The sequence below is a fragment of the Engraulis encrasicolus genome, chromosome 3 (genome assembly GCF_034702125.1).
Source record: "Engraulis encrasicolus isolate BLACKSEA-1 chromosome 3, IST_EnEncr_1.0, whole genome shotgun sequence".
Lineage (NCBI taxonomy): Eukaryota > Metazoa > Chordata > Actinopteri > Clupeiformes > Engraulidae > Engraulis > Engraulis encrasicolus.
In genome coordinates, this window is record NC_085859.1 from 56,898,329 (window position 1) to 56,925,825 (window position 27,497).

Here is a 27,497-nt window from a genome sequence, read left to right on the forward strand (position 1 = left end):
TGCCGTTTATTTTGTGTGGTTCCGTGTAACAGAAACTAAGAGTATCATAAACCCTAGTTGAAAGAGCAAATCTTAGTGATTGACTACATCTGAAGATCCTCATCTGTGTCTCATCTTGGCCTCTGTAGCCTGACTTCGACACTACAGCCTCAGTTTTCCATATTCATCAATTAAGTGTGTGTGTGTGTGTGTGTGTGTGTGTGTGTGTGTGTGTGTGTGTGTGTGTGTGTGTGTGTGTGTGTGTGTGTGTGTGTGTGTGTGTGTGTGTGTGTGTGTGTGTGTGTGTGTGTGTGTGTGTCTACCCACGGACCAAGCCACAGATGTCTCAGAATTGTACGAGAATTTATGATGATAAACAATGGTGCTGTCAAAAAAATAGTCATAGTGAACAACTTGTAAGCAGAAAAGTGCAATGCCAATGTGTAGCCGTGGGATTGAGAACAGCAATAATGTCTAAACCAATAGAATGTAGGAATCATACTGTAGTGACCATACCTTTTCATAGCCAGTTTACAAAACCCTTGAAAGTTCTACATGACTACTGACAACTTCCCACATCATGAGGTTGGAGGGGTAAGTCCAGAAAGCAGGTTTAGTCACCTAACCACCTAAACTTCCAAATAGTCAACTCACAGATGCATTACATGAGAGAAACAAAACCAAGATTGGGAAGTCTACCCATCAACTTTGAGTAAACTTGCCTGAATTAGTCACTACACTACTGCTACTTTGCATGATATCTGGAGCAGACAGGTTAATATGCATTGAGAACACATTAGCCAATAGCAAGCCAACAGCAAAGCATGGCAGCCAGAATGGGACTACAACAAAAAGAGTTTCTCAGAGGGAGAAGGATAGACCGTTGCATTTTAAAGAAGCTTAAATTAGTAAAACAAAAATAAAAAACTAACAAAACACATAGTTGCACACAGAACACAAAAACAAGTGGCTAGGACCAGCAGAGAGCATTGGCCATGCTGACAGTGCAAAAAAGAGAGAGACATGCAAAACACTTCTAGTCCGTTATTTTGTTGTTGTTGTTGTTGCAAGTTTTGTCCACAGCTGCCCTCAAGGCAGGAACAAAAAAAGTATAAGTTGCTTTAAATGGAATGTGATCCACAGCCACCACCATACAAATGTAATTTGCAGCACAAGCCATTTTATGTACGCTGTTTTAAACTATACAACTGCATGCAAAGCACTCCCACTTAAGATATGCACAATGAGGTATTTTACATGTTTTACTAAAAGTCTTAATAAATAAATAAATCAGGGTTTTGAAACACAAACAAATTAAAAACAAATCACCACTCATCTCTGTTTAGTTAGTAATAAATAATGATTGTTAAATACTTAAGGCATTTTTAAACACACAGCCTCTCTTGTAAACTATGTCTTTTCAGAGCGCATGGAGAGCCAAAGCAGAGGGAAACATGGCAATTTAGAAATGTATTTTTCTCCCAAGTAGCGTCACCAGAAAAACTTTTTTAGAATTCAGCAAGTTATAGCCTCACCTTTGTCTCAGATCTCGGAAATCAAACTCCTAAAAACAAGGTCAGGCAAAGTCACGCATAAGATCCTTGGAATGGCCCCATACTCTTTACACTGTTCTACTTCACCTGAGGGGTTTTTAGAAGAAACAGAACACTAAGATACATGTATTTTTGGGAAACAACAATAAAAAACCTAATGGGAAAAGTGATGCTTTCTTCTGGGGCAGTGTTTTCCCCTATTTGTAGCCAACATACAGTAAGCGCAGATGGATACTTTCAGACACAACATTTCATACAAGGGCTAGCATATCAATAACACTGGATGCCTCACTAAGGAACAAAGAATGCCATCACAGTTACATCCTATATACTGTATATGAAACACCAACTGCGCAGCCATCTTAAAAAAGAAACGGAAAAAAAGACACCATGGTCTAGGAACCAGGTGATTGGATAATCTGTATTGACTAACCCAGCTAGGGTAACTCAGGGGGATGGTAAACTTAATTGATCTGTATTATGGTGTATGAACAAAGGAGCACTTCTCTTAGCACTGTAACTTATGACCCTCTATGGTGCAAGTGGCCAGACCTGCTTTCTGGGATTCCCTTGGGGCTGGGATTGGGGGTGGGGATGGGGGTGGGTAGGTTCCCAATCACCTGCCCTTCCCGAATATAAAAATGAAACATGGAACCAACTTTATATGTAAACACGATGCATACATCTGTTTTTCACCAGTTTACCGTAATCATGTAGGTTATGAAGATGGCATTGGTACGATTAACCCATGCAATGAAAAAAAAAGATCCATGCAGCCACTTGATGTAAATTGAGTTGGGTCAAAGCAACAGCTTTTGCTGCATATGACGGCTTTTGTCCATAATGACAAAAAATGTTGTTAAATACAGGAAGAGACAGATATAGGAAGAGTGTGAGAAAGAGAAAAACCAGCTGGGGACAAGTAAAACCCTCACAGTCACATTAGGCCATTTCATATTATAGTGCATTTACAAAAACGATAGCTAGCTACATTAAGACAACAATAAATAGTACTCCAGCATTGCAGCTACATCTTACAAAAGATGAAAATGGACATTGTGACATTTCAAAAATCTTGTCTCTATATGTCCATGTTGGCATAATCAATAAAAATGATCAGGAGAAAAGAAAAAGATGAAAATTAAAACAACAACAAATAAACATGACAAACAAAAGGAATAAGAACCAAAAATAGCTTTAAAAGACATGTTTGGTTTTTTTATATCAAACAAATGGCTTTTTTTCCCTTTTTTAAACTTTAAATCTACTCCAAGAACGTCACGCACAACTCTCATGCACGATACAGACTGAACTTCCTGTTTACTGATCGGATTTCCCGTTTCATGTCCACTGCTAATGCTAACGGTCTACACAAAGGTTCAAGCAGTTACCAGACACCGACAGTGCTAACGAACACACAGGTGAAGTAGGCTTGTTGCTATGGTTAAAAAATCACATGTGCTTGTCTTCTAGGCAACAAGGTATGGGGGATCTCCAAAAGGGATTTAACACTATTACCCTGTGGCTACACCAGAGAGCGGACAGAACATGTAGGTGGAAAGATGGAGATGCAGAGAGCATACTGTAATAAGAACTATAGATAACATTATAATCAGTCAATAATGGCAACAACCCAAAACTACTTTGCATGTTTTGAAAAGAAAAAGAACCAGGCTAATGAGAAATTCCAACCACTTTCTGTTCCAGTTCTGTGCTCGATGTGTAGCCTTTGGGTCATTAATTGTTCATCCGACGAACAAGTACACTCTCCATTTTGTCTTCTTCCATCACCCCGTGTGTTGAGTGTTACTTCTTAATTCGTATAGTTTTAGTTCAGCAACCACTTAAGACTCGCGCCTTCTATTAACACTCACAACACAAAGCCCCCTGATACACTAGGCCTACTGTATGTATGTTTTTGTTTGTTTTTTTGTGTGTTTTTTTCTCTAAACTCGTGTCCAGGTTAGGTATGGGTACAGAAGACAGATTGGCTTGCTTGAGCTCTTTTTTTGTGATAAAACCATGCACACCAGTACACAGTATCCATGATCTTGTCCCTTTAGATATAAAGGAGGGGGAGGCCCAAAACTCTCAAAATGGAGAAACATACCAACTACATTTCCTAGATGAATGGCCTACAATCATTCATTTCTGTTTTTTTTCTTTCTTCTTTCTTCCTATGGTGATGGTAAGCCCACAAATCACTGTACATCTATGCCAAATTATAAGCGATCAGGCTCTACAACACTCCTAGTTACGACAAGTGAATGCACCACTGTAGAAATGCCTTATCTATTTCTAGACCAATTCCACAATTAACAGCAGCATTGCACATGTGTGAGGTTGCTTCAACAGTGAACATTAAAAAAAAATAGAGAGTGCAAGACAAAGAAGTGAAAAGAAGAGAAATAGTGAGAGCTACAGCTTTTGGTTTCTCTTCTGAGAGTTGGAACAGCCAGGGGAAGTTGGGAGGTATATAAACTGTACACATCCTGTCAACACTACAGATGCATGCTTGGAACATTTGGAAACCAATGATTTGCTCAATCTCTGTACGACTAAAAACGAATACAAAACAAATCCCTCTTAGACTTATAGATTCCTACAACTCCGACTTTCAGAAACATCATGCAGATAGATTCTTCTTCCACGGTATAATCCTTTCCATTTAACTTGACAAATACAACTGTGATTCAGGCCTTTGTGTCTTATCCCCTGCCATTAGTCTTCAACTGGCTCAGAAGGCAAGATTGGAGGTCAATGGTGAGTGGGTTTTGGCGAAGCACCCAATGGGTGGGGTATGTCAGGCTGCGGGGAGTATGGGTGGTATAGCTGCGGATGGGCCAGGACATTCGTTCACTTCTTTACCAGGCCCAGGTGTACGTTTACTTCATAACAGGCCCACTTTTTTTTCTGCCCACTCATTAAGTGATTTGTGGTTGGCTATGCCCATGGACAGGTGGGAGGGGGAGGGGTGGGGAGCTGTCATAACAGGGCTGGCAGACGGAAAGCTACTCATGTGGGAGAGAAACACCATCAGCTTTCTGGCGACAGCTGGGTCTCGATGTCCACCCTGCATATGGGGCACTTCTTACTGGTGACCAGCCACTGGTCCACGCAGGCCTGGTGGAAGAGGTGCATGCAGGGTAATCTCCTGGTATTGAGGAAAAACAGAAGAGAGGTAGAAAAAAATGAGAGTGTGATAACATTGACAAGTGCACTACTACAATTTCACATGCACACGTCACACGCACATAAACACACCGAACGCATCTTTCTGACATTTGCCTTCAATGAAAGCAAAGACCAGCAGAGATAATGATTTACTAATATGGAAAGAAGGGGGAATAAGACAAAGCAAAGTCTACACATCTTGAACAGCACACTGCAATACAATATTGAATAACTACAGACCGGCTATTGCTGCTGCAAGGATGAGAGAATTTAACAGAACAATAATTTCCACAGACTATGGTTTCAAACACACACACACACACACACACACCAAGCACCAAACACCCAAGCACATACACAATTCGGTTCACTTCACAACTGAAGAAAGATTTGCACACTGTTGCTGCTCACCCATTTATTAGGATGTTTCGTAGCCTGATAAACCAGCCTAAATGTGAGACTGGGTGTGTAATTTAGTCTGGCCCCGATGAACGATAAATCCGAAGATTGTTGATGAGAACAACCTGTTGTTTTTTCAAACCGTGCCGGCGCTCTGACCAATCAGCGATCTTTGCCGTTGATGTGCTTTCCCAACGGTGTTGCGAGCTTCATCGTCACTCCCTCAAAACCCTGCCCGCTTTGATTCAAAACAAATCTCTGCGTTGTGATTGGTTTTGCCAGACTCAGGGCACAGTGTTCAAAATGTTTTTGATCCGAGGCCAGACCCACTCGCCAGCCAAAATGTTTTGGTGTCCAGCGGGTGGAGCTGGTTTACTAGGCTAGATGTTTCGACCACACACAGTCTTCGTCAGGAGGTTGTGTTAATAAATCAGTGAGGAGCAAGTGTGTACTGAATTTTCCTTCACCTTTTTTTTTGACCCAGCGCCTGTTTTATTGGATGTGTGCACATTCTGGACACTACACAGCACACTCCTGACCCACATACATAAACTTCAAATTCACTCCTCACCTGACGTCCTCTCCGTCCTCGAGCATCGACAGGCATATTGTGCATTTTTCATCCGTGTCCAACTCCTCCTCTTCCAACCCTAACTTAAACTCCTGTGGTCTTCTCTGTAAGCAGAAAAAAGCACAGAAAACAATAAGTCACGGTATTTAGGATTAGGATGTGCTGAACCATGAGGCAAATATGACCAAGATTATTATTGACACCTTCTATTGGTTTGGACTCTTTGTATAAAAACTTCAGTATCTGCTTTCATAATAATATAACCACTCCATAAATGATATAGAGGATCAGGTTGCAAAGATATTCTTGAGTCCAAAAGAGGGGCCATATCGTCCATTTTATGAATATTTTCCAACTCCAACCTGCATGAACCTACTGGACTGAAGTATTCCAGGTAATGTACATTCGTGTAACAACAGGCTGTCTTCCGGAGCGACGTGGTTGTCTTGAAATTGCGTAAATATAAGTCACATGATCACAGAAATATCAAACACACTGGTACAAAACCAGCAGGGTCACAAGAAACATGTTCACAAAGATTGAGAGGATTTAAAGATGAAAGTAACACAGAAACAGAAAACTATTACCCTGCAGCACTGGCATATGAAACCTACGTACATCAATTGTCCAGAAGAACAAGGTGTTAAGCGCTCAGAGACATGGCCAAGATAAGAAACCAATAGCTTGTCATGTTCACACAATTGGAGTTTGAAAATGTGCATTTAATGGAAGATATGGTAAAAAAAATACTTCTTTGCCTAATAATTCTGCATGCAGTGTAGGTAAGTATTGAGTGTCTGTCTTCCATCTTTGTTTCCAAAAAATAATTATTTCAGTCTTTCCTTTATTCAACTGCAAGAAGTTTTGCTGTATCAAGCCATTGAATTTTATCAAGGCATGAACACAAATAAATTGTAATTTCTCATTGGAACGATCGCAAAGTGTGGTGGTTCCTGGGGAAGTACCTTTTTATATTTGTGAGGAAACGTAAACCGCTCAATTGTAGTCTGGACAGCTCCCCTGTTCACACTCCCCAGTCGGTCCTCCAACTGCAGGAGCTCCTGAGGAATAAAAACAAATTGTGGGTTAACAGCATACTGTAGGTAAAGAGCCTTTATAACCAATGGTGTATAAGGAAGGCCAAATGCATTATATCTGACCCACACCATTACAGTAACACTTCACCCCAATATCATCTGGCCACAGCTACAGGAGTATGTGCGATTGTGCGCCCATACCAGTAGACTAAGGGACGGCTTCTTCCCACAGGTCGTTAGGATGCCATGAAGCGACAAGACAATTCTTCATCACATCTTTTTTAAACCTGCCTTTTTCTGAGAGGACTTTTCTACCTTTCCAACTTTTTTGGGGACTTCTTGGTTACAAGATTGTATAGTTTATGACAATATAACATCTTGAATCATATATTGTATCTTAAACATACACACTGTAAAGGGGTTGATACACAGGGCATATCCTTGAGCATTATGTATGCAATGACACATTAAGATTATGTTTCAACTGTTTATCACTATAAAACTTTCAATAGAACTAGGATGAGCAGCAGACAACTTGTTTAACCATTCCATCAGAAAAAATAGAAGCCAGTCATGTTATTGCCTACCAACATTTCTCTCTAAGTTGCCCTGAGAGTTGGTCTACCAGCACTGCTCTAAATAAAAGTACCATCTGACCTGCTTCGCTGACTCCTACCTAACTTGACCTTAGTCCGCTCTCAAGACTCACCAAATTCTGAAAGACAAAAACGCAGAGGACACTTTGCTTTTCTATGTGTACATACTGATGAGGCCTCATACATGCACAGCTTGATATTGGCACCTGCCCACCGGCCGAATCCAGATAAAACGCAGCTCTGGCTGGTAATAATTTTGACGTCACACACTAGCCTATTTGAAAGCTAGTTCTTTATTCATGGGCATGACATATTGTCGTAGCCCCAATTCTTTTGTTTGCTGCTTGTGTGTCAATTGTTTGTGTTAAAATTCAAGATAGAGCATACTTAGTTTGTATTTGTCTGATTTCCTTAGATTTTTTTATATGTATGTTACGTAAAGACATTGAACTTCTTGCAGTAGCACTTAATCAATCTTCTGTAACACACTGTATCATGGTTAAGAAAATAAGTGCAGAAACCTGAAATTGGACACGTCTATCGTGCCCATTGAGTTTATCGTTTTTGAAAAAGCATAACTAAATGACGGGGGTATGAGGAGAAGCGGCCATTACCTCATAACTCTCTCTCACAGCAGAGGCATGCCGTGAGGGGTTCAGGCTCTGCAGGGCCAGCAGATGAAGCTGCGGGTATGGGTAGTTTCGAATTTCATGAACAACCTGAAATAGATACACGAGGAAGAATAACTTTCACTTCAAAATGAGTTGAAACATTTTTAAGCAGTGATATGAGCGACATGAAGAGGATTTATGTAATCATTTCCTCTCAAAGCGAACTAATTATATAGTTGTCCTCTTTCAGCTGATAAAGGGTCAGGTCCCAAGAACAACAACCAACAGTGTATGAATTGTGGAATATCAAAATACAAAAAAAAAATGTTCATTAAAATCTGAAAAAAAAATTGGTCTTGAGTGATTATAGAGGTAATGTAACTTATAGGGTGAAATGAGTTGCTGTAAAGTAGTAATTAAACAGTGCTAGTGAAGATTACCCCACCTGACACCCAAATTAGCATGAACATTTGGACAGGTGGTCAGGTGAGGCACTGATGCCACGTCAGTTCAATTTCAGCTTGACTGAAATTCCCAACTGGGAAACTCCAACTCCCATTGTCATTGTGACACAGCACTCCACAGTACACAAGTGTTCACTGCACAATGCACACAACGGGCAGCCCATAATGGCGCCCCAAGGGAGCAGTGCGGAGGGACGGTACCATGCTCAGGGTACCTCAGTCATGGAGGAGGATGGGGGAGAGCACTGGTTAATTACTCCCCCCACCAACCTGGCGGGTTGGGAGTCGAACCGGCAACCTTTGGAATACAAGTCTGACGCCCTAACCGCTTACCCATATGCAAGGCTTTTAAAAACTCAGACTAAGTCAATAACTAGAATTTATCTTAAGTGCATGTTAACGTACTGAGTGTAAGGCGCATAACAGAAAGAGACTCGGACTCTAACCTGAATTTCTCTTAGTACAAGTAAAGGTAGTGATTGAATCTGATGCACATAACAGAGAGGGAGACTCACCACTTGGGCGGAGGAGGTGTTCCTGGGGAAGTGGTGCAGACGGGGCGAGGTGAGATAGTGCTGGTAGGGCTGAGGCAAAGGGGGGATGTGGTACTGGTGATGAGACAGACTGGTGTCCACGCTCAGGTCCCTGCAGGATGGAAGAAAAACAGCAAACGAGTTTGTAATAAAGCAAGATTGTTGTTATTGGGTGAAACGTACGGCTGAGACGTAAAGTGGAGTAACAGCATTTAATGCCCATAAATTCATTAGAAATTGGTGGTTGATATTCTGCAATGAACATGCCTCTTATATAGTCCACCAAAACAAACAAAAATCCATGCTATAGTGGCACTGGCTGTCATTGCTCTGCCCTGACGCATGCTACTGCTGAAGCGTCACTGACCCTATTGTTGTTATTAGGGAAAGAACTGGAGGAACATGGAAACGGATCAGGAAATGACTTGTGGTTGGACCAGATCCCGAGTCCCCGGATATACTGTATGGCTCCTTAGCCCTTTGAGTGGTGGTGCCCCCATTTGACCCCCATCTACCTTGAACATCTGCCAAATTCCTTAATGGGTTGACATTTCATGGTTACTTGGAAACTGTAACTTTTTCCCCTTTGTTGTTTATTATTATCGCTATTTTATTAGTAGTAGTATTTGCTGCTTTTGTTCTCATTTGTCTTATCATTGTATTGGTTTTGTACAGGGTCCTTGGGTATTTTGGAAGGCACTAAAAATAAAATGTATTATTATTAGTATTAGTAGAAGTAGTAATCGTAATAGTATTAGTAGTATTGTTGTTATTATTATTATTATTATTATTAGTAGTAGTAGTAGTAGTATTGTTATTATTATTATACTATTTTACCAGTCTGTTCCTTCGGCCAGGTAACGAGGCTGCTGAGTCATTGGCTGGGGGACGTGCAGAGGCGTGCTGTAGTCGTACCCTGTCCTCAAATGTTGGGGCGGTTGGGCTCTCTCCTGGGTGTGCCTGCAGAAGAGAGAGATGAGATGAAAGGACCATCGGAATGGATGGATGGAAGCTATAGTCTCAAAGCACCATGTCTGCTTGTGCTTGGCATCATTGGAGCAAACAAACAGCACACACTCGCCTGTGTACATAAACACAATCGTGGTCATGATTCCCTACTGAACGGATGACGGCACTATTTGAGAATTCCTCAACAACCCATGGCGAGAAACAGGGTCGGATTAACGCACAGGCTAGATAGGGCTGCAGCCTAGGGGCCCCCATATGCCAGGGCCTAAGATTGGCCAATAGTGAAAAATTCCAGAATTGAGCATGAAAATTGTGAGGGATTAGAAGTAGTTTGGGGATAGATCGCTCTGTATTGTCAGATGCATATGGAGCAACAGAAGGGAATCAGGGCGACCATGAATATGCAACTGAATATGCAGACAAGAGAACTTTCACTAGATTTCTTAGCGCGTTAGACGAGTGTGCACACTGCGAAATTATGATAAACTTCCCAGCGAAAGTAGTTTTGGGCGACGGGATGTCTGGCTATCCATTTATTTGTTTCCTGTTTTGCGAATGCACTTTCGCTAGACCGAGGGAACTGGCTACAGTTAGCCTACTACAGCTAAAATCTACAGTCCAACCTCAATATCCAATTCCCTACAATTCACAAGACCAGTGAGTAATGAGTAACTGGTACTTTGATGAGGACTTCGCTTGTGTTTTAAACCATGGTGTGAACACCTGGCCTTTATTGTATTGGCCACTCGGGGCGACTGCTCACCTACTGTACCTACAGTACGGAACTCTGCTGTGTAAAAACGTACCAAACCAGAACGTCACCCCCTGCCAACTTTCATGAATATATATTTTTTTAAGTATTTTTTTGTGGCTTTTTGACCTTTATTATTATAGGACAGTGTGAGAGCAGACAGGAAATGATTGGGAGAGAGAGATGGGGCAGGGTCGGGAAATTACCCCGGCCAAACTCGAACCTGGGTCCCCCTGGGCAATGTAAGCCCAAATGTGGGGGGCTTAGCGCACTGCGCAACAGCACCCCCCTACTTTCATGAATATTTATGACACCAGAACAGTTCTAGAACCTCTAGTGTGAAAAAGGCTTATGATCGCCAATCCTATGAAAGTCGAGCCAAACCAAAGTCATCTTCACCTAGTGTGCGGTATGTGTGTGGAGAGATCCATGTCTGATTGTATACTTTCTGTTTTTGTGTGCATGTCGTGTGCATGCTGTGCAGTGCGTGCATACCTGGTGTGAGGGAGGATCCGTCGGTGCTGTGCCTCCAGAAGCTGCTGTTGTATGAGGTATTGCTGGTGTAAGGCCTGAGGTAGGAAGGGGGCTGCTTGGATCTCCTGGAACTGGGGGGGGCCTGGCGGTGGAGGTGGCGGGGGAATGGGGTTGAGGGAGGGGGGCGCATGGAGCTGGTGAGTGGCCGACTGCTGCTGGTGGTGGGGCGGGGCTGGTGGCGGCGGACCAGGCGGGGGTGCAGTGGCCAGGTGCGGGGGAGCGGGGGCCAGGCCTGGTTGAGATTGTCCTCCTGGGTGGTGGTGGGGCATGGGGGGGAAGTCGAGGGGCAGCTGTGCCGCCTGCGGGCCTAGGTGGAAGTGTCGGCACGAGGTAGCATGGCTCTGCTGATGCCGGGTGAAGTGGGAGCCTACAGAGACAGCAAGGACAGAAGAGGAAGACCACATCAAGGCACCCGAGAGGAAACAAGCGCAATGAGTGCAGATAATGAGTTTGTGTGTGTGTGTGTGTGTGTGTGTGTGTGTGTGTGTGTGTGTGTGTGTGTGTGTGTGTATGTAAACTGGGTATAAGAGCTGCAATTCTGTACCATATCAGCCTGTGCTAATGTGCCCTTGTCTACTACAGTATGTACAGTGACGGACTATGACTCCAAGGGGCCCCGGGCCACACAACAAGAAAGGCCTCCATCCGTGGGTGTTGCTAGTTTACAATAAGATTTGGGGTTTTAGACAAGATGCTAGAGACCTTGTGCTGTTGGAGGTTTGGGCTTTGTCCACTAAGAAAATTTGATAGTACAGTTAAGTGTGATTTTCACACCACATGAGAATGGAAATACAGATGGTATTTCTCAAAATGAAGTGTGCTAGCCTTGCTAGGACGAGTAACACCCATTCTTCCAAGGAGTATCCAGTTATTAATTACACTTAGAACTAGTGATTGGATAGTCTTTGATGGAATCCACAAAAAATGGGTTCTACTTGTCCCAGCAAGGCAAGGACACTTCCCTTTGAGAAATCCCCAGAGGCCTGGGCTTCAGGGAACCCTATGATTCTTGGGCCCCTGGGCCTGGGACTAGTAGGGCCGTGCAGTAATCAGCCCTTGATTATGTAGTGGGAGACTGAAGCTATGAGGTTTTATTTGTGCACGTTCAAAAAGAAGTCCAGCTACATAACGGTTTTAACCAAGTAATCCTACCTTGTTCAACTTTATGATGAAAATCTTTAGGCTTTTTAGGGTTTTCATTATAACCTGAATAATAGTGATAGACCAGCTGACTTCAATGACAAATAAACTGCAAAAACGTTTTACTCATTGTACTGCACTATATAAGGTAGGCTACAGTATGTAGCTTTGTTTCAAAACATTCTTATCTCAGGTATAGTTTTTATATGAGTGATTAATCTGGTGTTGGGACTAATTATTATCAGGTGACTTGGCTCAAACAAACTAGCACTGGACAGGAAGTCCTGCAGATTCCCACGACTAGTCAATGATCGTGTGTGTGTGTGTGTGTGTGTGTGTGTGTGTGTGTGTGTGTGTGTGTGTGTGTGTGTGTGTGTGTGTGTGTGTGTGTGTGTGTGTGTGTGTGTGTGTGTGTGTGTGTGTGTGTGTTATCAATCAGAACAAATAAGTTACTGTTTTAGAAATAATGACAAAATGATAGAAAGTGATGGAAAAATGAAGTTAAGTGTTTGTGTGGATGGGGGGGAACAACCTGATTCGTTTTTTCTTTCTTTTCTTTTCTTTCACTTCTGAGGCTGGGCATTTTGTCACCTCAGAGCAGCTGATGCGGTTGCCGTGGTAGCAGCAACTGCAGCGAGTATTATTTAGCTGCTATTTAAAGCCATTCCCACTCACACATGTTTGGAAGCCAACTGAGGAATCTCAGCTGTCACCTAACACTCACTCAGCTAAACTTGAAACAAGGTTGACAGGACAGTTTGGCTGTTATAGGCATTTATTTTGGAGACAGTTATTGTAGCCACTTACTGCATGGGGTCGCCAGTGGGCCTATTCACTATTTGCTGAAAATACTCAACTACATCATAACAGCATTGCTATGACAGTGCTAAGAGCCTTAATTAGCAGATTAAGACTTATCCATTCAGATTTTGGTGACAGCAAGGTTATAACATAGGCTCTGTGCCAAGGGTTAATACAACTCTCAGGACCCCAGCTGTTATGACGTCGTCAACTTTTGCTTCAATCAAACAAAAGGGTTCAGAACTAAGACCAGCTGTTAGATTGCCTGGTATGGGAGATTCAGTTTACCATGTCTTTGGAAAAAAAAAACACTACGTCCAAGGATTGAACAGACATAACAGGGCCAAACTTCTACTTTGGATGGATTGAATTTAACTTTCAGCACTATAAACCAACCCTCTTCTTCTTTACAATACATTTAGTAGCATTATTCAAATGGTGAAATCATGCATTGTTGTCTCATATACTGTATTTTTAAGTAACAAATCCACACAGCTAGGCCTGTTTTAAGGAGTGATGTTTTAAGGGGTTCATTTTCTGTAATTTTATATAGACTACAACTTCCATTACTGTTCAGCACAAATGTCATGCATGCATGTTTTGTGCATCATTACAAAAAACCTTAATAGATTTACCTGAATAAATTCAACACCCTCTCCAAACAATTGAACTACAAAGGTTTCTTAGCAGTTTGAGTTTAGCCCAAAGACAGACAGGTATCTGCCTATCCTCCAAAATGGTCACAGGAAAAAAGAAAAAAAAATAAGTGTTTCACTTACATGATGTTGAGTTGTTAGCACACCAGTTAGTAGTGCTCACCATGTGGTTAGGGCATTCTTACCCTTCGCCATTTTGAGGAGTAACACATTTTGCCAGTCCTTCTAGAATTTCACTTGAACATTCTACAACAGCTCCCATGAAACATTGTCTAAAAAAATCCCACAGAGGATTTGTGACATGGTGCTAGTGAGAACCCAAAATGTTGCTTCAGTTCAAAAGACAAGGGTTTGAGTGCACCGTCACATCGGTGTGAAAGGAATGTCTGGAGAACGAAAGGAATGTTGGACTAGAGCTGCATTCTCAAAGCAGGGAAGGAAAGAAGGCACTATTTATATAAACCTTCAATATATATTTTCATATGATAATCATTCCATTCATTGGTTAGCAACAATATTCATGAATGGTTGATAAATGTATTTACTTTTCCAGTAAATTTTACATTAAAATTTAGCTATATTAAAAGGGCAAAATGTTTGCTGTTTGGAACATGGGGCCAGAAAAATACTCTTAGGGTCTAAAAGGGGGTCCCAGCAGAAAAGGGTACGTGAATGCAGGTTGGACTCAGAAAAATGAAGCCGTTGAATTCTTGGATTTTAATGCCATTTCAGTCATACAGTGAGCCGTTCCCGTTAATTTGTGTCGGGTCCCCATCCTGCTGCCTATTCCACAGCATATCCCTGAAAGCTGGGGGGGCAATTGGGACCCAGGTTTGAGTCCAGTCTCATAAACCCATGTAATTATTTTTCAAAGGGGTGCCCAAACTTCTGCACGCCACTGCAGCTATCCCTGTATGTACCCAAAGAGGTGACGTAAGGGTGGGGCAGTGATTGGTAGTGTGGCATACAGAACATTTCCCAGTATTCTAATAATCCTCACAGGCCAATGCTGTTTTCTTTATTATTATTATTATTATTTTAATAGAGCTTGCCCACAATTTATGGGGGTGAGCAAAAATGTGACTGGATTTCACACCCAGAGTCACATGCCACTTGACAGGGAAACAGAGAAAATTGTCATTAAAGGTGCACAGCGTAATATTTCCAGAATTCATACTGTCCAGTCCATTCACAAATTTTTCACGAATACTGACCACCACCATCAAATTATAAGTCTTTATTATGACTGGGAAAATTGCACTTTTCATGCACTGACATTTTTTTTGCTGTTAAAGGGGTATGCCACTATTTTGGGGCTTAATACAGTTAAAATTGTTGGCTGGGGTTTATAAAGGTGGTAAAGTGTCTTATTTTTCATGTTAAGCGTTGTCTTGCTTTAAGACAAGTTAAAAGAGGGAGTATGTAGCTAAGCTAGTGAAAGTCAATGGATCACTGTAGCATGTAGCATGCTACCCGGATTCATTGACTTTCCCTATCTTAGCGACATGCTCCCTTTTTTGACTTGTCTTAAAGCAAGACAAAGGCTTACATGAAAAATAAGACACTTTACCACCTTTATAAACCCCGGCCAACGATTTTAACTGTATTAAGCCCCAAAATAGTGGCATACCCCTTTAAACTCACTCTATTTCGATGATACTAGTAAATATTAGTTTATTATTTCGTAATTATTCATGAAAAAACAATATCACATCTGGCAATGCAAACACAGTTTCAATGAGCAGCATAGTTGTAATGCCTACTTTGGGCACCATCATACACAGTGCATTAGTTGTGTGATTTTAATGACATCCACTCACCGGCTACTTTGTTAGAAATACCTTCCTTGAATCATTTTGCAACCTCTTTTGCCATCAGAAGTGCCTGCAACTATACTCAGGTAGGCTGTGGCCCATGTAGCCCATGGTTAATTGTCCACGTTGTTAATATTGAGCCCAAAGTGTGCCAGGAAAATATCACCCACACCTTTACAGCCCAACGCTGTTACAAGGCAGGATGGATCCATGTTTCCATGGTGTTGATGCCAAATTCTGACCCTATCATTCAAGTTTCGCAGCAGAACTTGACTCTTCTGACCAGGCAAGATTTTCCAATTCTCTATTGTCCAATTTTGGTGAGCTGCACAAATTGTAGGCTCAATTTCCTGTTAGCTGACAGAAGTGGCACCCAATGTGTTCTTCTGCTGCCTGTAGCCCATCTGCCTCAAGGTTGGATGTGCTGTGCATTCAATGATACTCTTTTGCATAACTTGTTTGCGTGTTTCTTTTGGTGAAATTCATCCATATAGGCCTACTTAGTCTGTTTGACTCTGATGAGGCCAAGATAAACAAATGTAGGCTATATAAGATGGTCTCAAGCATGTGTGGTGGTAACCAAGTGAGAAGTACAAAGAAAAGTGTCCCATCCTTACAGTCAAGAATGGTAGTGGAGCTGACTTGGTTTTGGGGTTGTATGAATACTGTCAACATTGGGAAGCTGAATTTCACCAAAAAACATGCATGTCAGCATGTACTGTGACAACTGGTGCAGATAATGAACCTCTTAGGGGTGTACTCCTGAGGTGTGTGCAGTTACTGCCTTTTTGCTTGAAGGAGAAATAGTAACGTCAACCGAGATTTTACAGTAGATAGCATGCTTAATGCAAAATAGTAAATGATTAACAACATTAAAAAATAAGCTATATGAGGGGGGAAATATGAGGGGGGGGGGCACCCTTTGCTGAAAGTCACTATGGAAACCCCAATTTGGGAATCACATATGATAAATTGCTTTTGTCAATGGGATACGACTAAACCTATGAATGAACATATTTGTGGTGTTTTTTTTTTTTTTTTTTACCAAAGTATGAAAGGTCACCTCAAGATACCTAGGTATTCCCATTTCCATGATGTGTTGTTTTATTAAGAACTCTGACTGTAAGGAACCTCCCTGGATGTGGAGTTGAGGGGAGAATTGATGACAGAAGTCTTCCGAAGTTGGTGCTAATGGTGGAAAAAACACCAGGCCATCTAATCTTCATAAAAGTAAGAGTATGCACATCCCACCTCTCTGAGGCCAGGTGCTGGACAAAGGCGCGTCTAATAGATGATGAAGACCCTGTTGGGTCGAAACGTTGTATGACCTGAATAAATTTTCAAAGCGGAGCCACAGTATGCGGACATCTACTTTTTTTCCAAAAACACCAGGCCAAACATCTACAGAACTGAAGGCCAATCTGGAACATTCTTCAGTAGTTGTCTCAACAAGCACCATCGCCAAACACTAACATCAAGCAGGGCTTTTTGGGTGGAAGCCAAGGCAGACCCCAATAAAAGTGCACACCACCACAACCATTATAAAAAATATTTTTAAGGCACATATGGGCAGTGTACTAACATGACAAGCAATGACTGTCAAATCCAGTTGAAAATCTTGAGGGGAAGCTCAAATCTGTAATTAGGATACCAAATCCTGTACATGTTCAAGAGGCTGAGCATATAGCAAGGGAAGAGTGAGAGAACACCCCAGTAGAAGCGCCACACGCTCTTTGATGAATACAAGAAAATGTTTGGAGGCTGCAATCACCGTCAACGGGTTTGTATCTAAATATTAACAAGGGGTGCCAATATTGCTGCACATTCCATTTTTCATATCTTTCTTTGGAATTGCAAACAAAATTCTATTCTAAATAACTTCAGACCTCCAGTTAAAAGACTCTGGTGATATACTGTAGGCCTAAATTGCGTACATTTCCATTTACTTCTGGAGATAATAGATAAAGTAAAATTAAGGGGTGCCAATAGTGCTGGGCTGGACTGAGGTTTCTCTATTCTGACATTGCAGAGAATGACTTTTGAGACTTTGGTAAACAGGACAAAGATGAATATAGTGATCAATGCCTCTCGCAGGCAAGGTATGCAACCATGTGCGAATATGTGCACGTACTTGCTGCAGAGCTATCAGGGCGCTACAGTACGTACAGTAGTCTATGGTTATCATCAAGGGATAGATACCTAACGAGGCTCACATTAATATTTTACACAATTTTTCACTACCACAACGTCAGTATGGAAGTTCGTAATATCCCCCGTAGTGGTTGTCAATATTCCACCATACAAATGCATAGGCCTACCTTGTGTTCAGATACAACATGGCATCATGACAATGCGAATAAATAAAGTGCCAATTTGATGTGTGTGCACCATGACTGCATGTTAACTCATACTCTTCAACAGGATAGGTGATTTTGGTCTTGGCATAATTTCGCCATTATCCTTGCTTATGTCGCTGTTGTTGGCAGAAGTAAAGCGGCAGAAACACTGCTTTATTGACAGGTTAGGGTTAAATATGGTTTTGGTCATTTTTGCATTTGTGCATTTAGCAACAGAAATTTGCCTCGGCCGCAGGAAAACTACTTGTCTCGCATGAGGCTGGTCACGTGACAAATCTCCTTTTCTGTTGCGTTGTACATGGGTTTTCAATGTTATCAAACATTGGCTTCACACGTATACAGGGATTCCAAAATGCTACGCGGCTCAGTGTTTAACATTGAAAGTCCTATAGAGCTCGAAAGTCCCGCCCCTTAGTTCCGCGTTTCACGGGACCTCAGTTGACCATCGAACAACATGGTAGCGAGTAAATATCTTGTGATCTCAGTCATGATATGCGCTGGGCTCCAAATATGCTGTTTAAGAGGATAGATAAAGATTATTCAAGCAGAAGTATCAATGTTTTGTTCCGAGGCCGTCGGCATGAAAAATGTGAAGAAACACAGCTTTCTAAAAAGTTTAGGGGTTCATACGAAAAATTAGGCAAAAATATCAGAAACAACATATATGGAGCTCGTGGCACAACTCGAAGGGGATCGAAATGCCATTTTAATACCGCCATTGGATTACATGCTACGATTTTCGGCTAAAAACGCCGTTGAGGTCCCATGAAATCGGGGGAAGTGACGTCACTTTCGAGCTCTATCGGAGCCCTGCACAGCGTATGACAAGAACCTGTTGTCTTTATCTACTTGCTCAGATTTTGTACTATTGATGACACCATTTAGGAGAACATAGTCATGTTGCTCGGAATTCTTTGGTATGCTCCCTAAATAACGCTTTATTGTGTTGCAAAGTGGTCGCCTTTGCTGACAAGGCGTTTGGAAGCTGCGATCACTCAAACGCTGCACTCACGTCTGATTGGCGTGATACAATATAACTCCATTACAAAGCAAAACGATTCTGATATACGCACAATAAGATATGTTCTCCCAGAAAGTAGTCGGTAGGAGTACGGAAACCACGGAAACTGCTACAACATCCAACCAGCTAAACAGGTTTTAACCATGCACCTAGTTCAATGTTAAAAACTTAGCTGAGTAGCATTTTGGAATCCCTGTCTGCGTGCGTAGCCAAAGCTTGATAACATTGAAAGCCCATGTATAGCACAAAGAAAATACGTTGCACCAAAAAGCGGAATACACTTGCATGAAATAACACACCTTTTCATGATGCCAGTCACTCAGATGAGCCAATTCCGCACGCAAAATTGACATGAAATACACAGAACGCATCCATACATGCAATGTGCATGTGCATATTTACTGCAGCAAGCGTAGGCCTACAGCAGGCCACATGTGACGACACGGCTGTGCTGCCCAATTATGCAGTTAACCCATTTGAACTGGTTTGAACCCCATGACACAGGTTCCACAGCTTCGCTAATGAAAGTGCCTAAACTTTTCATGTTATAGTCTGACTCACCAGACTACAACTGTGTTACTTCATTAGTCTGTAATCATCCAGACATAGGTCACATCAGCCAGAGTTGTACAATGTAGAGGTACTCTAACATGTGTAATTAAAATACTAGTAGTATATTACATGCTGTCAACTTTGTAATCTCATACTACTAATGTAATGACATCTATAAGAGTACTTCTAGTTCTACAACTCTGCACATCACTGTGTAAGCCACCGGGTTCAAAGTATGAAAAAAAGAAGTGGCTAAAAGGCCCGGGACATGCTTGCTGCAGGATACGCATGCGCACATTCCGGACATTACAGATGCATGGCAATTTTATGTCAATTTTGCGCGTGGGAGAACACCCGACACAAGATATGGAGATGTGCCGTGCGGTGCAATACTGACAAAACCGTGAGGGGTAATCTTCCAAACTTCCATCTCAGCCATTGTGCCTCCTGAAGCAAATACAGATCCTGGCCATATAATTAGAATATAGAATATCATGAAAAAGTTGATTTATTTCCATAATTCCATCAATATTGTTTAACTTTCATGGATTGTATAGATGCATTGCCCACATTTCGAACTATTCATTCAAATCATTAATTTGTTTATTTTTTACATATTTAGGCCTTCCAGCTCCAAAAAAACATGAATTGATGAATTCACATTATTAGAATTTTGTAATAAAATCACAATTTTCTTCAGAAAAAAAGAAAGAAATTCGGGACACATCAAATCAGTTGAAATTTGGTACTTTCTACACTGTACATAACACGTCAACATTCAATACTTGGTTAGGACTGTCCGTCTTAATCACTGCCATGACGTGTTTAACATTGAAGTCAGTGGCAGAGGCATTGCATGGGAGTATGGAAGCCCAGATATCCTTGATGCTTTGCTGCCAGCTGTTTTTGTTTGCTTGATCTGGTGACCCACACTTAACTATGCCCTGTAGATTTCCATGCCATGTTTTGGTGCTAACTCACCAGTTTAATTCTAACTCACCAGAAATAAACCCCCATTCATTTTCAATGGGGTTTCATTTCTGGGGAGTTAAAATGTCCACACCACCAAAACATGGCATGGAAATATATGGGGTATATTGAAGAGTGAAGTGTGGGTCACCAGATCAAACAAACAAAAACAGCTGACAGCAAGGTATCAAGGATATCTGGGCTTCCATAATTCCCATGCAATGCCACTGCCATTGACTTCAATATTAAATACATCATGGCAGTGATTGAGACAAAGACAGTCCTAACCAAGTATTGAACATTGACATTTTATGTATAGAAAGTACCAAATTTCAACTGATTTGATGTGACCCGATTTTTTCTTTTTTTCTGAAGAAAATTATTATTACAACAATATTCTAATAGTGTGAATTCCTCAGTTCATGATTTTTGGGAGCTGAAACTTGAAAGGCCAAAATATAAACAAATGAATGATTGGAATAGTTCGGAATGTGGCCAATGCATCTAGGCCTATACAATCCATGAAAGTGAACATTATTGATGGAATTATGGAAATAAAGTAAACTTTTTCATGATATTCTAATTATATGGCCAGGATCTGTGCACTTGATTGCATGCACCGTTTTAAGCACAAAACAAGCATAGCTCTGGCCTTATTGAGTAGACAAAATACACTATAAGAAGATATAATAACAGTCTCACGCTGCAACTTCACAAGAGCAAAACTATTGGCCCAGTCTGTGACTCAGTATGTAGGCCTATGCCCATTCGGTGTCTGTTACACAACCAGGGTTGTTTCACGGTATTTGGGAGCCCTTACTCTCCATGATTGCATACAATTTCACTCATCAGTGTCCTGTTTTTTCTTCTCTTCAAAGTATTGAGGAGAGGCCCTTGAGAGAGAGAATTCGATAGCAGGATCATCGCCCTTTTCAGTCGTTGAACAACGAAGTTGTCAATGTCGTCATTTGAATACACTTCACCAGTCATGCCCCTTTCATCTGGGGGCCCTAGGCAATTGCCTAATTTGCTTGCCTGGTTATGACAGACCTATACACAACTGCAACATCCGGCAATACTATAGTTTACTTGTCAATCATGTAGTAAGGCCACAGCCATTTTGAAATGAGAGACACATTAATATTAGTGCCTATGAGAAAAGTGCATAATTTAGCTTAATGTGGGCAGTCATGGGTGATCAGTTAGGGCGTCAGACTTGCATCCCAGAGGTTGCCGGTTCGACTCCCGACCCGCCAGGTTGGTGGGGGGAGTAATCAACCAGTGCTCTCCCCCATCCTCCTCCATGACTGAGGTACCCTGAGCATGGTACCGTCCCACCGCACTGCTCCCCATGGGGCGCCACTGAGGGCTGCCCCCTTGCGCGGGTGAGGCATAAATGCAATTTAGTTGTGTGCAACGTTCACTTGTGTGCTGTGGAGTGCTGTGTCACAATGACAATAGGAGTTGGAGTTTCCCAGTGGGCTTTAACAGCTAGCAAATGGCAACAAACGTCATATGGTCAACTGTAGTTATGCTCTCACTCCCACCTCATGAAATCTCAAAGCCGACAAAGCAATATGCCATAGGCCTACACTCTGCATTAAGCTTTTCCATTAACATCAACACCAGTGAGGCTGAAAAAGACCATTTTCTAATATGGCAACTTATTAGACAGTAAAGCTTTTTGAATCTTAAACACACAGCATTTTTTGCGAGGCATTTGTCATTTGCAATTGCATCCCAATTAAGTCAAATTTTCACAGATATTTTATTCTGGTTCTGAAAACGTATCTTCGTATTCAAACAATGCCACCTCAGACAGTTCAACTTTGTAAAATATTCAACATAACTTAGGCTAATGCAATCTCTGACATCCAAGGGTGTTTTCTGTTTCTTCCCTCAAATAAATAGTGCCTGCCTGAAATTTGGCAATAATGTGACAAAAGTGTGCAACTTAGTGAATTACGCCCCTTTCTCATATCACGGCCTGCACCAGTCCTGATTGATTTATGGTGTCAACTGTGAGGCTACGCATTATGGACAAAGACTACTGCCTTCATATATTTACACTGTAAATAGGCCTGTATATTGATTTGGTTGGTGTAAGTATTCTTAGGTTTACGTTCCACCAAGGCTATACAAAAGATATGAATTAAATTGAAATCTGTGTTAAGCATTGTTCCAACGGAGCTTTGCATGTGAAAATGTTAACAGACCTAACATACAGCTTGTGGCACAGGCACTTTCACAGTGTAACCACATAAGGGTGGACAAAAACAAGTCTGCAGTAGTTTACTGGCATCTTGTCTCTATAGCATACATCCCTCAAATATATATCAGTATTGCTGCCAACAATTCCAAGACCCGGCACTGAATGGTAGTAGTCTTCGGAGGTGAAATGCATACCAAGAACTATAACAATAATGACAGCAAGAGTACTAAACAATATCTGCCCGACGTTGTAATGACAAGATTTAAGCTTTAAAGGTGTACTGTGTAGGATTGTGGCCAGAGTAGGTATTGCAACTGTGCTGCTCATTGAAACTGCTGCCTATTGACAAAGGTCATCTTTTCATGGATATTTATTTAGTAATAAATTAATATTTACTAGTATGACCAAAGTACACTAAAATCTGCTGCTAAAAAATACTAATTCTGGAGATTCAAAATGGCTGACACTTTTCATGTATGAAAAGTGCAATTTTCCCAGTCATAATGAATACTTAGAATCTGATGGTAGTAGTGTTTCTGAAAAGGGTAACATTTGTGAATTGGCAGCAAGAATTCTGGAAATAAACTGCTAAAAATATTACACAGTGCACCTTTAAGAACATACTGTCACCCTGCTATTTGTGAGATTCCAAATGGCTACAGTGTGTTTACAGTTCAGAAAAATAAAGTTCTACAGAGGATTTCATGAAAGCGATTGTTTGAGGTCTCGTCATTTTTACCCAGTTGAGGTGTGAATTCCACTTGTCTATTGAAGCTCAGATGACCTACAAAAATGCATTACTGTTATCATTGTGGTTATAGTTCTTGGCACATACCCAAAACAGTACCCATGACCACTACACATAGGCATTGGCAGTGAAGTTCTGATGGAAAAGGACAAGGTTTAGCTGTTTTTATCGTGCGTGCTTCAAAAAGGTGTAGTAATGACGTGAAGCAAGGGGAACTGGAAATGGTCAGTGGGGAGAGAGCACATGGGTAACACGCATGACTGGAAATGGGAATAAGACAGAAGATGCAAAACAAGAATTGAGTGAGAAATTCCACTGTATGCAAAACCTTCATTGTAAATTTGCCAATTTTATACTTCTGCCTTAAGTTCTTACAGGACTACTTCTTGAAATGTTAAATCACTGGTACACTTCAGGTTCTCAGCTCCAAACTGCAACTGCTCTACAATAAGGCTAGGCTTTTCATCTGTTACTTGAGTGGCGTGCTTCCATCAGCTTTATAAAACTTTGGAATCTTAGTAGCCTTTTAACCTGTTCCAAAGTGTTAGAGGAACACAATAAGCAAGGTAACCCCCCTCCCCCGTTAGAACAAAGAGCAAAGCCTACATTGCATTTAGAATTACTTGCTGGTTTCTATCTTGAAGGTGCAGCTGATGATGTAACAAAAAACTGTTTTGAATGTGGTGATCAATGACCAATTTAGAATTCGAATTTGGTTTAGATTTTTTTTAAATTGCTTGTACATGAGAAATCAGCCAAAACATAGTACTTAGTAATCCTAACCATCCACACCTTCAAGTGGCACCAGACCAAAACTGACATAGATGACTGTAACTTAATCAGGTTTCATGGTAGACGGGGATCTGTCTATCTTTGTCACCGCAAGGGGGAGTAGGGAGGGGAAGGAGGAGGTGGGGAGACAATAAATGGAATTGGAGCAAGAAGCACACTGAAGGTTAGGAAAAATACTATATTCTTTATTGAAAAATATTAGTATATGTGGAACTGTCATAAATATATATAGTATCATGCAACAAAATAATAAACAAAAATTGAAGGCAAGGCCACTCATGCTCTGTATCGGGTTAAAACAAACAAAAAGCTGCAATCCAATGAGCAGAATGTGGTTTAAGCTACAACAGCACACGTTAAACAGGTAAACAGCAGGGGTAACATCTTTGCTACAGAAAGATTACATTGGAATATTCTATTCAATGTAAAAACAAACAAAATATGAATATAAAACGTGATCATGCAACTGAAGTCTATTTATAACCAGAACAAAAAGGTAGAGAGACCACAACCAAACAATAGACAATTTGAATCTAATAAGGTTTTTTTCTGTTGCAATGCAAGGAAAAATAACATCCCTGTGAAATGGATAGCATTTTGTTTTACATTTTTGATTATTTGCTGTTTTGTGTGGCCCTATAAAAGTGTCATGCCTTTCGTGAAGTCCAATCTTTTCTAAGGAATAAGACATCTTTTTTTTTGGCCAAGCCAATTAAATGTTTTATTTTCTCCAGCAAAAAGCAGGGAAGATGTCTTTGAATAACAAATTGGTTATTAATAATTGTTTTACATTATCAACTGCAGTTTGGTCGTATGCTGCTCCACCAGAGGAGGACGTGATAACGAAACCCCAAGCGTTTGCTGTACACGTCTCATCCTATTTGACCAATAAGGCATCTCTTAAATTCTGCCATTGGCAAAGCCCTGGCGTTAGTGGTGAACAAATGCAATGAAAGGCAATGGCAAACAAGCACAAACTGACGCAAAATGTATCCACTTTACAGGAATTTACATATGTTGTCTACCAAGACTAGATGGAAAGGTAAGGTACATGAAATATATATATTAACTAATCGCTACAATGGGTTAACTATTGCAACTTGACATGTAGAAAGACAATTCTTTTTTCTACAAGGTGTTAGCTATTGTTTTAGTCTTATTCACACAAAGGGAGTAAACATTCTTGGATGTGTTTTTGAAAATACCAATGTCGTCCTCGGATGGAAAGAAGGAAAAATGAAGAAGGGGGTTCACAAAACAGCTAAATGCAGAGAACAGGCAGAGAGGCGCCACACCACACAGCAGCGGATGGTTCATTAGCTAGGTACACAATGGAGGGGGAGACGACAAAGATCGGATAATGCAGAATGTAGGAGCCAGCCCCGATACTATGGAACAGGAAATAAGAACAGAAATAAAAGCACAATGAAAATCACTATGCCATTGAATGGAAGAATAAAGCTACAGCCACGCACACACACTAACAGCCTTCAAAATAAAAAGAAAAGAAACCACACACATACATACACACAGGCTAGCTTGAGCAGCTGGTTACAGTCAGCTCGCTAAGCTAGCTGAGTGTAACCAGAGACGCAAGCCAATGTTGTTGGCTAAAACCCTTCTCAAGTGACTACTGCTACTAGGAACTCCCGTATGCCATTATCCCGTATGTCGTTTGGCTAGCTGTTACTCGTTGAATGTTATTAGAACTGGAGGCTAGTTGCTGAGAACTTCACACGTTGCACAGACAAAATGTTACCTTTCAGGCCATCATACAATTTCCAGGAGAAGCCAAAAATTACGCCAAGCCAATGACCAATAACCGACTAGTTTCACCGACGTTTATAGCTAACGTTGTGCGGCTAGCTAGCTCTTTGCCAAGCAATCATTACCGCATAATCCTCAAATGACATCAGCAACAGCACATCAAATCTTTCAATTTCACAAAATGTATCCTTGGTGCACGCGCACATAAACATCCGAAATCGAAATAAGTCCAATAGCCCAAGTGTATGTGTCCTTTTGGATTTTCTTTTACAATTATGCATTTCAAAATACACCTGCTAGCAAAGCTAGCTAGCTTTGAACGTTAGCCCAGTCGGACAAATGCTGGATTCTCAGTTTAGCCCTGATGCCAATCGTATCCAAATATTGGCTTGCCTGTTAACAGTTTGATCGAGCAAAACAAATTGCAGCGTGTAATAATTTTCCAGATTTATTCTCATTTGCAAGACGGATGCAGAGACCATTTGATATTTCGGGCCTAACGTACCTTAACCACCAACCTTTAGATATAGCATGCAGACGCCAGACATTTGCTAATGGGAACAGTCGACCGTAAAATTCAGCTGCTAGAACATGCCCATGGTAACCAAATCAGTTTTTTTAGCTAGCCAACAGCCACCGATTGCCCCCCAGATAATTTCCACAAGTTTAAAACAATACACAACAACAGATGAACCGCATTCAGACTGGTGTGATTGTCAAGGAAACAAGGAAGACGTGTAAATACCTCTGTTTCTTACTGAGCCGAACACGGGAAGAACCAGGTATCCGACATGCACTAAAACCATCCTTGATTTCTTCTCTTGCTGCGACAGCCTGTAAACAGTTGGCCCGAGAAGACGACCCGTTGCTCCTACATCCAGGCTGATCATGCAGTTGCCTGGTTGTCAGACAAAGAGAACACACGCTACCAAAATCCACTAACAACAGGGAATGGCTACGACACGACGAAGAGCACAAAGATTCGACGCGAGGCAGAATGGTGGTTGACTCAAACCCCACCGCTAGGGGCGCTAGCAAGACATAGTTTAAAATGGCTTCCTTTGCTGATGTGTTTTGTTCACGATAGTCTGTCAGATCATGGGCGTTCCGCATAATTTGTTGTTGTAAATATTTATTTTGTTTCTATTGCATACACGTGTTCGAATAAATATGAGCTTAAATTTGTTAAAAGCGCCACATACTGCATGTCACTAGGCTGGTCATTCCAATGAGTTGGCCGTCTTACCAGTATGATCAGTCAGCCACCACATTTGCCCATCCCCCATTGACCTTATAAGCCTTCTTAGGTCAGCCCTCCCCTGTTCCTTTGTGAACCCACCATCCTGACACCTGGCAGCACTTGGACGGGGCAACAGATGGCCCCAATATAGTGTGTCTGTGTACTGTGACTGTCACTGCAGTAGCAGTAGGCCTACATAGAGGGGTGGGGGATAGGAGGCAGCCGGAGATGAAGAACCTTGTAGCTACATGAAAACA

The 27,497-nt window shown here is 41.4% G+C and overlaps 1 protein-coding gene across 2 annotated transcripts; it reads right to left on the minus strand.

The window, feature by feature from the left end:
- Nucleotides 1-296: 296 nt before the first annotated feature.
- ark2cb (arkadia (RNF111) C-terminal like ring finger ubiquitin ligase 2Cb) lies at nucleotides 297-27,497 on the minus strand. Of its 2 annotated transcripts, XM_063195762.1 has the most exons (8): nucleotides 26,746-27,496; nucleotides 11,133-11,538; nucleotides 9,755-9,877; nucleotides 8,900-9,029; nucleotides 7,924-8,028; nucleotides 6,642-6,737; nucleotides 5,677-5,780; nucleotides 297-4,686 (listed from the first exon to the last, which is right to left on the minus strand). In XM_063195762.1, the coding sequence occupies exons 1-8, from the start codon at nucleotides 26,888-26,890 to the stop codon at nucleotides 4,569-4,571; spliced, it is 1,227 nt and encodes a 408-aa protein (XP_063051832.1). In that variant the 5' UTR covers nucleotides 26,891-27,496; the 3' UTR covers nucleotides 297-4,568. The 2 variants fall into 2 exon arrangements, with proteins under 2 accessions (XP_063051832.1, XP_063051833.1); XM_063195763.1 differs by lacking the exon at nucleotides 9,755-9,877 and having other exon boundaries at nucleotides 26,746-27,497.